The 15,728-nt window shown below is 34.9% G+C and overlaps 1 protein-coding gene across 2 annotated transcripts in view; it reads right to left on the bottom strand.

The window, feature by feature from the left end:
- MAN2A1 (mannosidase alpha class 2A member 1) overlaps nt 1-15,728 on the bottom strand; it is a 179,050-nt gene that overhangs the window by 100,073 nt on the left and 63,249 nt on the right. For both annotated transcript variants that reach the window (XM_054487726.2, XM_054487727.1), the window contains 2 exons: nt 2,952-3,125; nt 121-307 (listed from right to left, as the gene is read on the bottom strand). In XM_054487726.2, coding sequence (XP_054343701.1) covers nt 121-307; nt 2,952-3,125 — 361 coding nt within the window. The remainder of the gene's footprint in view (nt 1-120; nt 308-2,951; nt 3,126-15,728) is intronic.

Below are 15,728 nucleotides of genomic sequence, written 5' to 3'. Positions count from 1 at the left end.
GAATACTTCAAACAAGGATAATGTTGGCTCCTAAAGCCCATTTGTTCAACCCTTCAGCAACTAGCAGCTGAGTGGCTACTTTATTCAAGATGTTGTCTTACGAAATATGCATTTTCATACCTGCTTTGGACATTTCCAGGATGTATTGTTTCTGGGGGGACTCCCCAGGGACAACCAAATCTGCCTCCAGGAAGCCGTTTAAAATCAAACTGGCAGCATATTTTAGGATCAGGTCCACAAGTGTGAGGGATGTCATAGCTGTAGAAGGGCATCATGTGGCATAAAATATCTGTGACAGATCCCAGATCTGAAATAAAGAGCCAACACACAAACCTGCATTTATACAATCTGTTTTCCCAAAAAATATTCAAAATGTCATTACTTTACACAAAGTAATGCTGATTTAGCTCTATCCTAAATCAGCAGCCCCTTTAACTTCCAGTACACATACCCCAGCGGTATTTAATGGCCACCTGTATGAAGGAAGATACTCACACATCTCAGTCTCTATCTACCTCTTCTATTTAAGCATAGCAGAGACAGGAAAGCCCCAGCATGAACCAGCGCCAGCTGACCAGGAGGGATACAAACTGAGCAGTAGTAAAAGTTACAGCTGGCTCATCCAAAACTATGTCCATCCCTGGCTGCCAGTTCCTGCCGTAACTGTTCCCAATTCAGGTAACAGGATTCACTGAGAGATACCATGATATTAGCTGCAGAGGCTGGGTGAGAAGAAAAGAGTAAAAAAGGGATGGAAGAACAAAGGAAGTGTGGAGCATAGACTTATAAAAACACTGGAGAAATTCACTCTTGGAGAAAATTTCCTCTTATGGTGAGGAGAGGATGTGCAACCCAGGAGAATCTACAGTCTCACCCCATGTTTACCAAGAATGAGTCAGTCAATGGGACTTTTCACCAACAAAGAAGCACAGGAAAAGAGAAAGTAATTTTCAAAAAGCGAAACAAAAATAAAAACAAAACAAATAAGATATGGAAAATGAGCACTGATTCCTGATGCAGAATTACTTTTAATTAAAACTACAATGTTATCACATGTTGATACCACTGGCCTGGAGAAGTGAGAAGCCTACCAACAAGTGAGACTGAAGGACCTAACTAGTAGTTAAGAGCTATCTTTGTGAATATGATCCTGAGCTTTTAAATAGCCCCCCGCCCTTTATGTATGTATGGATTTCCAATTTTCAGCAATGAGTATGTACTGCTTACATAACAGAAAGACAAAAAAATTTACATTTTTAATAAGTGAAAATAACTGCTTCATTAAGAACTCGAATACATGAACAAGCTCAACTTAATTCGAAAACATTTTTTAAAAAGCAACATGTTCAAATTTATCAAGTAAGTCCTAAAATATTCCAGTTTTATCAATTTAGTTAACTGTTATTTTCCAAATTTAAAACTATTAAAATCTATCTATTTCAGTGCTGTCAGCTGTTTCACTGAATCATATTCCCAACTGTGACACTGTAGATGCTGGTCACTAATGCTTGCTATGAGCATAGAGTCGTCACAAAAGGTTGTCACAAGTCCTAAAACTCTTCTCTCCTATGGATAAGGACATACTCCATATCCCACTAATTCTCCTTATGCTCTACTCTTTTGCAGCTAATTTGCATACTTAATTTTATCTGCTACATTTGGCTGTATCTGTATTTTATCAAATTAGACTGGAATTCCCCTATAAGCAAGGATGTTTTCAATATTTCTTCCTAGTACAATATTTAAATACATAAAAGTACTCAATAATTTCTTACTAACTGATAATTGTTTAAGTAGGGCTTCTTCAAATTCTTTTTTTCAAATTAATATGCTCCTTAGCATTTGATCAAACTATACGGAATGCAATCCCCTACAAGTTCTTGTTCTCCCTACAGGTTTAATTTTCTAGAATTAAGAAACTGTATAGCTAATGCTTTCCTTACTGAAAAAAACAGGAGTACATATAAGAAAGTTACTGTCTAGATTTACAAATGATTTTTCTGACACACTTAAGGGGTCTAGATTACACAAGAAAACAAGTATAATGTAATGCAGTAATTTCTCAAACACTGTTTTATAAACAAAATATTTCTTTCAGATGGAAGTTCACTGAGAACACAATGACAGAGGTTAGGAGCCTGGGCTTCAGGAACTACACAGAACTACATTCAAATCTCTGCTCTCTATGCATGACCTATATGACTTTTGGCAAATGGCTTCTTATATCTAAGCCTCCATTTCTTCACCATAAAAAAAGAATAATATTAAAAAGATTAAATGAGAATGAATATAAAGCAGAGGTAACATAATACATGGCCCATAATAAAGGCTCGAAAAATAAATAGAAAATAAGGTGGTCTGAATTAAATAGGGGTTGAGAAAAGCAAAGGCCTCCCAAGAGGCCTAGATCTTTTCTCCTCTCTCCTAATAAAGAGCTGCAGAAGTATATCCTTAGAATGCCTGCATGGCCACAGAACACACTGTGAAGACAGGTGGTATTTTGATATTAGGGCTGTTTTAGGAGGACAGCATTAAGGCTTTAAAAAGCAATTCTTACAAGATGTAGAGACAAGAGACAGAAGGAAGGAACGCTGGCTGAATATAAGATATATGACTGGATATCAGTTCTAATGCATGTTCAAATTTGTGATAAAACGTGCTTTCTAAAACAGAAGCAAGTGAAAGCATCATTGGCAAAATACTAACTCCTTATATTTATCTACTTTCTTTAGTCACAAAAAGATTCTCCTATGCTCTATAAATATCTGCATTATTACTTAAAAGAATCTTGACACAGGTACATGGGAAAAATAATTACGAGAGTGACTATCTTTAGGTCACCTGATTTTTCAAGACTGACAGTGAACAAAACCCACAGTGGCATGAGTTCATAACCCTTGTGAAATAGTATCTAGGCCAAATGGGATCAACTTTCATCAAACCCTACATACCCCAATTCTGTCTCCAAAAAAACTCCAATGTTTTATGCAGTGCGAAGTGTTTTTTAACTGCATAATGAACTCTCTGGATAAGCATGTGAGAAAGTCCAGCACGGTTTAGAAGATAAGCCATTGTTGGTGAGTGTCCAAAGGGATCAATAGCCCAGCCGGACTGAGGTTTCACTCCTGTGGATAAAGATGATAAGTGTTATTTTTTTAATTGATATATGAAATAAAAAGAAGTCACAACACATTCAGACTCATTGTCATTATATAGTCTCCTAGAGATATCAGACCAAGGACCTACCCGCATTATCCTCTGCCAAGTATTCCCAGCAAGATATCATGAAGGGAGGATTGTGCTACTGCCTATCCACATAGGCAGAGGATGCTCACTGAAATTAATCAGTTAGAGTTGAAATAAATACTGCCATCTTTTAGCCATTAACATCTTTTACCTGTTATAAAGCCACTGCCATTAACTAGAGGTAGAGAATAAACAGGACCAGGGCCCTTCCTGGAAGGATCTCACAGTCCTGTGATCTGTGGAGCTGGATAACCCTGGAACTATTACATGATAAAGAAAAGTAACATAACTATTTCAACTTACATTTCCCAACCCCAACACTAAGGATTTTTTAGTCTTTTACACCTTACAAAAGCCCCAAATCATCTTATGATAGAGTGGCAGAACAGGCCAAAATAACTATACCATATTTCATTAAATCTTAAGACATTATGATGCTGGTGCTTTCACTCTACCTAGAAAGGTGCCACCAATAATGCGAGCTACTGACTAAAGATATATCTCAATTTCACAGAGGATAAAATGTAAAAAAAAAAAATAAGATAATAAATGTACAGGTTAGAATAAGATTGTTCATCTAGCATTATAAAAATCTGATGTTTTAATTATTTGGAATTCTCAAATGAAGTGTCTACTTACAACTTATAAACTGACATAAGTAATATTGCTGTGTATTTTTTTTCATTCAAACACCTTTTAAGCACCTTACCTAAGATGATGAAAGACCCCATGGTTACAAAAACGAGTTAAACTAGATCTTGACTCTAGTTTGCAGAGCCTGTCATTCAAATAAGTGTAACACAAAGTAACACACAAGACAACAAAGAGAACTAGAACTTTGTAAACAATACTAAAGAAGAACACAGAGATGGGGAGCCAGTAAAGGACAATAAAGAAAAGTCAGGATCTACAGGGGACCAAGAGTATATAGTCAAAACTCAAAAAGGGCATATGTCAAAACTAAAAGAACTGACCACATAAGATTTGTGCATTTCACATATGTAATTTACCATCCAAAAATTAAAAAGAAATATTGAACTCTATTTAGTAACTTTGGTTTTTGTGGTAGCATGGATTTAACAATTCTGAAGGTAGCTTTCATGTATTCTAAGATTGAACAAATGAGAACAAGGGAGCCATAATTTTCACGGTAAGATAAGTAACTACAAATGTGGAAGACTGGAATGTACCCTACGATATTGCATTACAACAGGAGATATCGGTACTAACTTATGGTTTTTCATGAAGAAATATAAAAATATACATATAGGTATCTGTATGTATATTCACAAACATACACAAATTTTCCAACTCAGTGCACTTGAAGGACCTAGATGCAATAAAACCTTAGTACCAACGACCACACCTTAGCTCTCACATCTTGGCCTCTACATACCAATCATTTCACAAAGAAAAAAAAACCGGAAAGAAATAGCTTATTCCAAGGCTGAAGCCAGGAAAGTACATGATAAGCCTGGAATATATTCTTGTGTCATAAAGTAAAGAGACAGTCAAGGAATCATGGGGGCATATTAAAATAACTCAGGAAAAGACCAAAGAGGCTTCTAATGGCCAAATCTGGGACAACTGAGGTGTGAAAATAAATAATGCATTATAATCCATTGATTACTAACCATGAGCCCACACTGATATAAATAAATAAACAGAAAATAAGATGGAAAGCTCTTCTCTTTAGTAGAATGCCAACTAGCAATTATAGAAGGAATTAGAAAATCATCAATGGACACTAAAACAAAAACATGAGAGTTGGCTGAGGTATAGAATATTTATTCCCAATGTATCTCCCACATATTAATTAGAAAGGGCAAAAATTTAACACAGTGGAGAAACTTAGCAGACAAACCTTAACTAGTTGTTCCTAGTATTACCAGTACTGGGACAGAGACATCACATGCCTCCCGATATGATGCAGTGAGGACAACGGGACATCACATTACTGCAGTGATACTGTAACTAGACAGACAAACAGGTAGATAGGAAGAATACATAAATAACTTGAATCCCATCATGAAGAAACTGACAAAGTCAAATAGAGAGACTTCTACAAAAGTGGATCTACTCTTCAAAAATATAAAGATCAAGAAATCCCCAAAGAAAGACTAAGGAACAGTTTCAAATAAAAGGAAACTAAAGAGACATGACAACTAAATGCAATGTATGACCATGGATTCCATTCTTGACTAGGTGGGGGAAAAAGCGGCTTTTATAAAACACATTATTGAAATAATTGACAAAATCTGAATACAGCCTGTGGACTAGACTGTCCTACTGTATCACTGTTAACATTCCTGATTTGATAACTTTATTCTATTTACATATAAAAGTGTCCTTATTTCTTAGGAAATATGCAATGAAGTATTTAGAGATAAGGGTACAGGGTACCTCCAACTTACTCTCAAATGATTCAGAAAAATATACATATGAATCAATGTACAAGATATATGGGAGTCCTTCCCAAGTACTATGATGCCACTTATATTATAAGTTAAAAATTATATCAAAATTAAGTTATAAAATTAAAAAAGAAGTATGTATTGTCCAAATAACAAGGACAGAATAAGCTTACAAAAAGAGATAAAAATCAATATCAAACACTGTAGTGATGTCAAAGAGTTTATAGTGTCCATTCAATTTAACAATTATAACATCACTGGTAATCTTTTCCACATCAAAACCATTGGATCCAGAAGGGTAGCAACCTAGCTGCAATGGAATAAAGAGTCCCTGAGACTAAATAATGTAGAAAAGAGAGAGTATAAACTATATTTTTTAAAACTTTGATATGAAAGGAGTGGAGAACTAGGGATAGACTTAAAAAGGAACCCAGTGTCCTGCTAGAGTTTTTCTTGGCAATACTTTTTAAAAGGAGGGTAAGGGGCAAACTTGGGAAAAAGTACAATATAAGAAAAATCCAAAATTTTATAAAGAGGGCACATTTGCTAATAAAACTGGAAAGCTCATCAAAAAGATTTCATGCCTTCATGCAAGAATAAGATTATCAAAATACATAAAAGTAAGAACTGTTCAAAATACAAGAACAAAGTATGGAAAACAATAATTAAGAAGAATTAACATCAGTCCATTTTTGGCAAACCTAATAGGTTTAAAAATTAGAACATGAGTAATACGAACAGTACCTAATAAAACTGGATTATTCTAAGTATATTTAATACTATAGTTTAAGAGGAATCGGGAAATATATTTGTAATATGGATATGGTAGTCAAAAGACAACTTTAAAAGCTCAAAAAAGTTATAATAGGCCGGACACGGTGGCTCATGCCTGTAATCCCAGCACTTTGGGAGGCAGAGGTGGGTGGATCACCTGAGGTCAGGAGTTCGAAACCAGCCTGACCAACATGGTAAAACCCTATCTCTACTAAAAACGCAAAATTAGCCAGGTGCGGTGACAAGCACCTGTAATCCTAGCTACTAGGGAGGCTGAGGCAGGAGGGTCACTTGAACCCAGGAGGCGGAGGTTGCAGCAAGCTGAGATGGCGCCACTGTGCTCCAGCCTGGGCGATAGAGTGAGACTCTGTCTCAAAAAAAAAGTTATAATGGTCAATTTTTATAATAAAGTTAAAAGCAGGCATTAATAGCCAAAGATTAAACAACTAAAAATGCATCCCATAATCAAATGTAAAAACAGTCTCCAAAATAACATGTCCTAAATTCTTTAGAAAACAAAACCAAGTTTACTGAGAATGATGATTTCCAATTTCGTCCATGTCCCTACATGGGTGCAGCACACCAGCATGGCACATGTATACATATGTAACTAACCTGCACATTGTGCACATGTACCCTAAAACTTAAAGTATAATAATAATAAAATAAATAAAAAATAAATAAAAATAATAAAAAAAAAAACCAAGGACACTAATTCATAAGATGCAGCCAAAGCTACAATACAAAGAAATGTCATATCCTCAGATATGTTCATTATCTTTAAAAAGAAAGTAACTGGGCCAAGGGAAAATCTCCCTGAACCTGGCTTTTCTCAGCTTTATGGAACATGTAGTGAGTCTCACTCTGATGCTCAAAAGCCTACTAATTAAATTCATAGAGGTCTATGTTAAATAAAATTTATGGGACCCCACTGTATTAGGCTGAGCTGCTGCAGTACACCCCAAAAGACCACATCAAACCAGAATACAGTCACTTGTGCTAGGTGCCACATAATCAAATTGAACTTGAATATGTACCAGTTTAAAAAACAACAACAACAAAAACCAGGAGATTCGAAGCAATCTGATCCACAATCAGAAGGGGCCTGGTCTACTTGAGCCAGCATGATAACGAAGTCTCCTCTGTTTTAACCCTGTAAGGGAAGTAACTTTAAAATAACCAACCTACTTTTTGTTCCCTATTTCTGCTTTTGCAGACTTTTGCTGCCTATAAAGCCAATCTTCTCTGCTTTGCTCATCAGAATATTATTTTTTAGATGGGATGTTGCCCTGTTCATGAATTGTTTAATAAAGCCAATTCAATCTTTAAGCTGCATTTGTTCACATTGTGCTTTTGACAGTTATACTTCCAAAACTGAACAGTTTTACGATGTTGTAAGTGTTGTTAAGTGTGTTCACTATTTGGGATGGAGGAAAGAGTGAAGTGAGATACCTCATATCACATGCTAAGAGTCATAAGTACATCCCCTGAGCACATCAAAGGCCAGCACTGATCTTCTCCAGGGCACCTTGAGGTAGGAGGAACATACACTCTCAGACTGACCCTGCCACATTGCCATTGTCCTCTGCCTGGACTGCAGAAATGAGCTCCAACTCCATTTCAGCAGTTTGCCTATGCTGACTCCACAGGATGAGTGAGATGGATGGGTATGCTCTCTCACAAGACACCTCGCTGCCACTCACCTTCACGTTGTAGAAAAAGAACAAATGAGCCAAAATGTATGTATGTGTGCACATGCACCCATTGTCAACGCCTTGAGAGAAAAAGAAACAAAAAACAGACAAAAGGAGCAAAGAAAGAAGAAAATAAAGATAAGGTAGCATGAAGAAACACAAAATACCTTTTAGCTTACAAAATTTTAACCTGCTCTTTAAAAAATAAATAACACAGACTAACAGTCAAATAAAAATGCCCTACAGAAAACTATAAAGAAGATAGATATAAAAGTTGTAGAGAAGACAGCTTTAAATACTTTACTATCTCTAATAAATTTGTTTTAAAATACTATCCTATCCTTGTGGAAAAAAACTTATACTGTGTTTAAATATACATACGAAAAATTCCAGAATGCTATAATGTTATATATCACAAAACAGGTTATCTCTAAATGGTACAGAAGGATTTCTCCTTACTTTCTGCTACTATTATTTTTTCCTATTTTCCCACATTGACTGTATATTATTTAATAAAATACTGTTTAAAACAAAGAATACTATATACAATTCTTACTTTATACTCCAAGTAATTAAAATGTTGATAAGAAGGCTGGGTTTCCAACAAAAATAATACAATTTACATTTTAGATGTAAATTGGATATTAATTACTTTGGAGAAATTTTTAACACTATCAAAAAATCTACCTCCAATAAAAGACCCCTCTAAGCCTAGGTTCTGAGCAATAAATTATTTCAAATGTCCATAAGCTGTCACGGAATACAAGGAAGAATTCAGTACTACCTAATTCATTTTATTAAGTATCATAAACCGATAAACAAATCATATAAATGTAGTACATTAAAAAACAGAACTAATCTTACTTATGAAAATGGATATAAAATCATAAAACCACTAAATAAATTAAACTCAATAGTACCAAAACCAAAAGGGATTTATTCCAGGAAGTCAATGACTTTTTAACTGAACATACTGCTGTCACATCCACGGAAACATGAGAAAAACCATACAGTATTGATAGATGGCTATAAGAAAACCAGTAATATTCTGTATTCACTGTTAACTGAAAAATACTAAGAAGAAAATAATTTTCTAAACACTATAAATAGCACCTACCATAAAAATACTATATAATATGATACTTAATACAGAACAGCTAAACAATTTCTATTAAAAATCTGGAACAAGAAAGACCACTACCCTACATCATTACTATAAGAGATGTTATCTATACAATAAAATACTAAACAGACATATAGTCTAAATATTATAAGTATTTAAAAAGATAATTTTCATTTTATGATTTTATTACATATTTATAACTAATAAGAAATTATACAAAATATTTATAATAAAAAGATAGTTAGGATTTATACAATTTTAGACCACACATATACACATGCATATGAAAAATTTTCTTATATACTGGTATTAAATGATTAACAGAAATGAAAAAGATACCACTAAAAACAAACGAATAACCACAAACTGGGAAAAATATTCATATAGCATATATGTCACAAAGTGCTCATATTCAGAACATACAAAGAATATCTACAAATTTTAAAAAAGGCAACAACTCTTTACTAGTATGGCTAGCAAGACTAATAAACAATAAAAGAGAAAAGAATCAAATAGACACAATAAAAAATGATAAAGGGGATATCACCACTGATCCCATGGAAATACAAACTACCATCAGAGAATACCATAAACACTTCTACACAAATAAACTAGAAAATTCAGAAGAAATGGATAAATTCCTGAACACATACACCCTCCCAAGACTAAACCAGGAAGAAGTCGAATCCCTGAATAGACCATTAAAAAGTTCTAAAATTGAGGCAGTAATTAATAGCCTACCAACCAAAAAAAAACCCAGGACCAGACAGATTCACAGCTGAATTCTACCAGAGGTACAAAGAGGAGCTGGTACCATTCCTTTTGAAACTATTCCAAATAACAGAAAAAAAGGGACTCCTCCCTAACTCATTTTATGAGGCCAGCAGCACCCTGACACCAAAATCTGGCAGAGACACAACAAAAAAAGAAAATTTCAGGCCAATATCCCTGATGAACATCGATGCGAAAATCCTCAATAAAATACTGGCAAACCAAATCCAGCAGCACATCAAAATGCTTATCCAATGCGATCAAGTCAGCTTCATCCCTGGGATGCAAGGCTGGTTCAACAGATGCAAATGAATCAATATAATCCATCACATAAACAAAACCAATGACAAAAACCACATGATTATCTCAATAGATGCAGAAAAGGCCTTTGACAAAATTCAACACTTCTTCATGCTAAAAGCTCTCAATAAACTAAGTATTGATGGAACATATCTCAAAACAATAAGAGCTATTTATGACAAACCCACAGCCAATATCATACTGAATGGGCAAAAGCTGGAAGCATTCCCTTTGAAAACTGGCACAAGACAAGGATGCCCTCTCTCACCACTCCTATTTAACATAGTATTGGAAGTTCTGGCCAGGACAATCAGGCAAGAGAAAGAAATAAAGGTACTCAAATAGGAAGAGAGGAAGTCAAATTGTCTCTGTTTGCAGATGACATGATTGTATATTTAGAAAACCCCATCGTCTCAGCCCAAAATCTCCTTAAGCTGATAAGCAACTTCAGCAATGTCTCAGGATACAAAATCAATGTGCAAAAGTCTCAAGCATTCCTATACACCAATAATAGACAGAGGGCCAAAACATGAGTGAACTTCCATTCACAACTGCTACAGAGAATAAAATACCTAGGAATACAACCTACAAGGGATGTGAAGGACCTCTTCAAGGAGAACTATAAACCACTGCTCAAGGAAATAAGAGAGGACACAAACAAATGGAAAAACATTCCATGCTCATGGATAGGAAGAATCAGTACTGTGAAAATGGCCATACTGCCCAAAATAATTTATAGACTCAGTGCTATCCCCATCAAGCTACCATTGACTTTCTTCACAGAATAAGAAAAAACTACTTTAAATTTCATATGGAACCAAAAAACAGTACATATAGCCAAGACAATCCTAAGCAAAAAGAACAAAGCTGGAGACATCACGCTACCTGACTTCAAACTATACTACAAGGAAGGCTACAGCAACCAAAACAGCTTGGTACTGGTACCAAAATAGATATATAGACCAATGGAACAGAACAGAGGCCTCAGAAATAGCACCACACATCTACAACCACCTGATCCTTGACAAACCTGACAAAAACAAGAAATGGGGAAAAGATTCCCAATTTAATAAATGGTGTTGGGAAAACTGGCTAGCCATATGCAGAAAATTGAAATTGGACCCCTTCTTTACACCTTATACAAAATTAACTCAAGATGGATTCAAGACTTAAGACCTAAAATCATAAAAACCTTAGAAGAAAACCTAGGCAATACCATTCAAGACATAGGCATGGGCAAAGACTTCATGACTAACACACCAAAAGCAATGACAACAAAAGCCAAAATTGAAAAATGAGATCTAATTAAACTAAAGAGCTTCTGCACAGCAAAACAAACTATCATCAGAGTGAAAAGGCAATCTACAGAATGGGAAAAAATTATTGCAATCCAGCCATCTAACAAGGGGCTAATATCCAGAATCTACAAGGAACTTAAACAAATTTCCAAGAAAAAAACAACACCATCAAAAAGTGGGCAAAAGATATGAACAGACACTTCTCAAAAGAAGACATTTATGCAGCCAACAAACATGAAAAAAAGCTCATCATCACTGGTCATTAGAGAAACGCAAATCAAAACCACAATGAGATACCATCTCACCCCAGTTAGCAAAGCGATCATTAAAAAGTGAGGAAACAACAGATGTGGAGAAATAGGAATGCTTTTATACTGTTGGTGGGAGTATAAATCAACCATTGTGGAAGACGGTATGGTAATTCCTCAATTATCTACAACCAGAAATACCATTTGACACAGCAATCCCATTACTGGGTATATACCCAAAGGATTATAAATCATTCAACCATAAAGACACAGGCACGTGTATGTTTATTGCAAAACTATTCACAGTAGCAAAGACTTGGAACCAACCCAAATGCCCATCAATGATAAACTGGAAAAAGAAAATATGGCACATATACACCATGGAATATTATGCAGCCATAAAAAAGGATGAGTTCATGTCCTTTGCAGGGATATGAATGAAGCTGGAAACCATCATTTTCAGCAAACTAACACAGGAACAGAAAACCAAACACCGCATGTTCTCACTCATAAGTGAGAGTTGAACAATGAAAACACATGGACACAGAAAGGGGAACATGACACACAGAGGCATGTCAGGGGCTGGGAGGCTAGGGAAGGGATAGCATTAGGAGAAATACCTAACATAGATGACAGGTTGATGGGTGCAGCAAACCACCATGGCATGTTGTACACCTATGTAACAAACCTGCATGTTCTGCACATGTATCCCAGAACTTAAAGTGTATGTATGTATGTGTGTGTGTGTATATATATATATAAAAGGCAACAATTCAAACAAAAAGAATGGGCAAAAGACTTAGAAACTTGAAAATAGGGTATACCACTGGCCAATAAGCACAACAAAACATATTCAGCATCATTAGTTATCATAGAAATGCAAGTTAAAATAACAGTGAAATATCACTATATACCCACTAGCATGGTTCTAAGAAAAAAGACTCACACACCAAACAATGGCAAAAATGTGGAACAATCAGAATTCTAATTCATTGTTGGTGGAATATAAAATAGCACCACCACTTTGGAAAACTCTTTCAAAGTTCACATAAGCTGCAACATAAACTTATCCTATAACCCAGCAATTCTAGTGCTAGTAAACATTTCATTCCAAGAGAATGAAAACATATGCCCACAAAAAGACCTGTGCACAAATGTTTATCACAGTATGATTCACCATAGCTCAAAACTGAAAGCAACCCAAATGTTCAACAGGAAACTGGATTAATAATAAAAGGAAATGGATTACCAACATACACTACAAGAATGAATCTCAAAAACTTCATGCTGGTGACAGGATATAAGATCACTAACAAAAATCAATTGTATTTCTACATACTAGCAATGAATAATACTAAAATGAAATTAAGAAAACAATCCCATTTATAATGGCAGTAAAACAAAAAAATGCCTAGGAACATATTTAACAAAAAAAGTACAGGACTTTTACACTGAAAGCTATAAAACACTGTTGAAAGAAATTAATGATGATCTACTTAAATGGAAAGCCATCCCATGTTAATATATCAGAAGATGTGACATTGTTAAAATGGCAATATTCCCCCAGATTGACCTACAGATTTAATACAACCACTAGCAAAATCCTAGCTGATATTTTTGCAGAAATTGATAAACTGGCCTAAAATTCACGTGGAAAAAACAAGTTTAAAAAAAGAACAAAGTTGGAGAACTCAGACTTCCCAATGTGAAGCTTACTACAAGCTATAGTAATCAAGACAGTATGGTACTGGCATAAATATAAGTCAAGGAAACAGAACTGAGAGTCCAGGAATAAACTCTCATAATTATGGTTAACTAACTGTTAACAAGTGTGCCAGGACAATTCAGTGAGGAAAGAATCATCTTTTTCAATAAGTGGCATTAGAATAACTGGGTATCAACATGCAAAAAAAATAAATATGAAACTCTACCTCACATCATACACAAATATTAACTAAAAGTAGATCACTGACATAAATGTAAGAGCTAAAACCATAAAACTAGTTTAAAAACAGTAGTACATCTTTATAATTCAGGATTAAACAACAGTTTCTTACTATGGCATCAAAAGCACAAGCAACAGAAGAAAAACTTCCTCCTCAAAATTAAAACTTGTGCACCAAAAGACACCTTCAAGAAAGTGAAAAAAAAACCACAGAATGAAAAAATAAATTTGTAAATCACTATCCAACAAAGAACTTTTATCCACAATATATAAAAAAATTCTAAGTCAATAATAAAAAGACAAATAACTCTACTGAAAAATAGGAAAATAATTAGAATAGACATTTATCCTTAAAAGATCTATAAGCAGCTGATATACACACGAAAAGATTCTTAGTACCACTAGTCTTTAGGAAAATGCAAATCAAAATCACAATGAGATTACCATTTCACACATATTAGAATGACTACAATAAAAAAGAGAGACAGTAACAAATGTTGGTGAAGATACGGAGAAAATAGAAATCTCACACATTGCTGGTGGGAAGGTAGAATGATACTGCTCTTTTGGAAAAGTTTGACAGTTTCTCAAAATGCTGAACATTTTTACCATATAACCCAGCAATTCTACTCCTAGGAAGAAAGGTAGATTCACACAAAAACTTTTAAATAAATGTGTATAACAGCATTATTCACAGTAGCCAAAAAGAAGATACAACCTAAGTGCCCATCAACTGAATAAGGGATAAATAAATGTGGTATATCCATACAACAGAATATTATTCAGCTATAAAAAGGAATGAAGCACTGATATATGCTATAATACATGATGAGCCTTGAAAATATTATGCCAAGAATCCAATCACCAAAGGCCATACATTACATGCTTCCATCTATGTGAAATGTCCAGAATAGTCCAATCCATATATACAGAAAGACTAGTGATAGCCTGAGACTGGGGCAGGGAAGGGTGAAGCTAGAAAGGGGAGTGACTACTACTGGGTATAAGGTTTCTTTGGGAGATGTTGAAAAAAGTTCTAAAAATAGACTGTGGTGATGGTTGCACAAATCTATGAATTTATGTGAAATATATCTCAATAAAGTTGTAAGAAAAAATTACACTGGGCAAAAGACACAAGATCCAAAATAATATTATGTGAGTTCATATATTAATAAATTCTTCTTCAAACAAAACTCATGGACAATGACAGAAATCAAAGAGCAGCTGGCTGGAAGTGGAAAGATGAGGCGATGAGAGACCTTGGGTAATAAATGTATAGATTAAATGGGTATGTACATTTGTTAAAACTCACTGACCTCTACATTTAAGATTTATATATTCCACTGCATGTAAATTACACTTCAATAAAAACATAAAAAACATTCATAACTGAAGTTTATGAAGTGAATATTCTTGGGTTAGCATATCAAGTATTTAAGAAAAAGGGCATTGTGTAGAGAGGGTCCCCAAGACCACCTTCAGGTTTGGTGATTCGTTAAGAAAAATCACAGGTCTCAACATATTGTCGTACTCATACCTATAATTTATTACAGTGAAATGAGAAAAAAAAATCTGCAAAAGGAAAAAGCATATAGAGTAAGTCCAGAGGAAACCAGGTGCAAGCTTCTAAGCGTCCTCTCCCCAAGGAGTCATACAGGATGTGTTTAAATGCTGCAACACAAAACTGTGACAGTATGTGTGAAGTGCTGCTGACCAGGAAACTCATTACAGACTCAGTGTCCAATGGTGGGGGCTGGTCATGTAGGCACCCTCTGTTCAGCACATACTAAGAATTCAGACTCCCAGAAGGAAAGCAATTGTTTAGCACAAACTATATGGTTTGTACAAACAGATTAAAAACAGTGAGCCACTCTTATCATTAGGATATCCATGTTCCCAGACACTCACCAAGGGC

Source organism: Pongo pygmaeus, chromosome 4, assembly GCF_028885625.2.
Source record: "Pongo pygmaeus isolate AG05252 chromosome 4, NHGRI_mPonPyg2-v2.0_pri, whole genome shotgun sequence".
NCBI classification, from domain to species: domain Eukaryota; kingdom Metazoa; phylum Chordata; class Mammalia; order Primates; family Hominidae; genus Pongo; species Pongo pygmaeus.
Note: the sequence above shows the minus strand (reverse complement) of the source record. Positions and strands in the feature narration are given on the sequence as shown.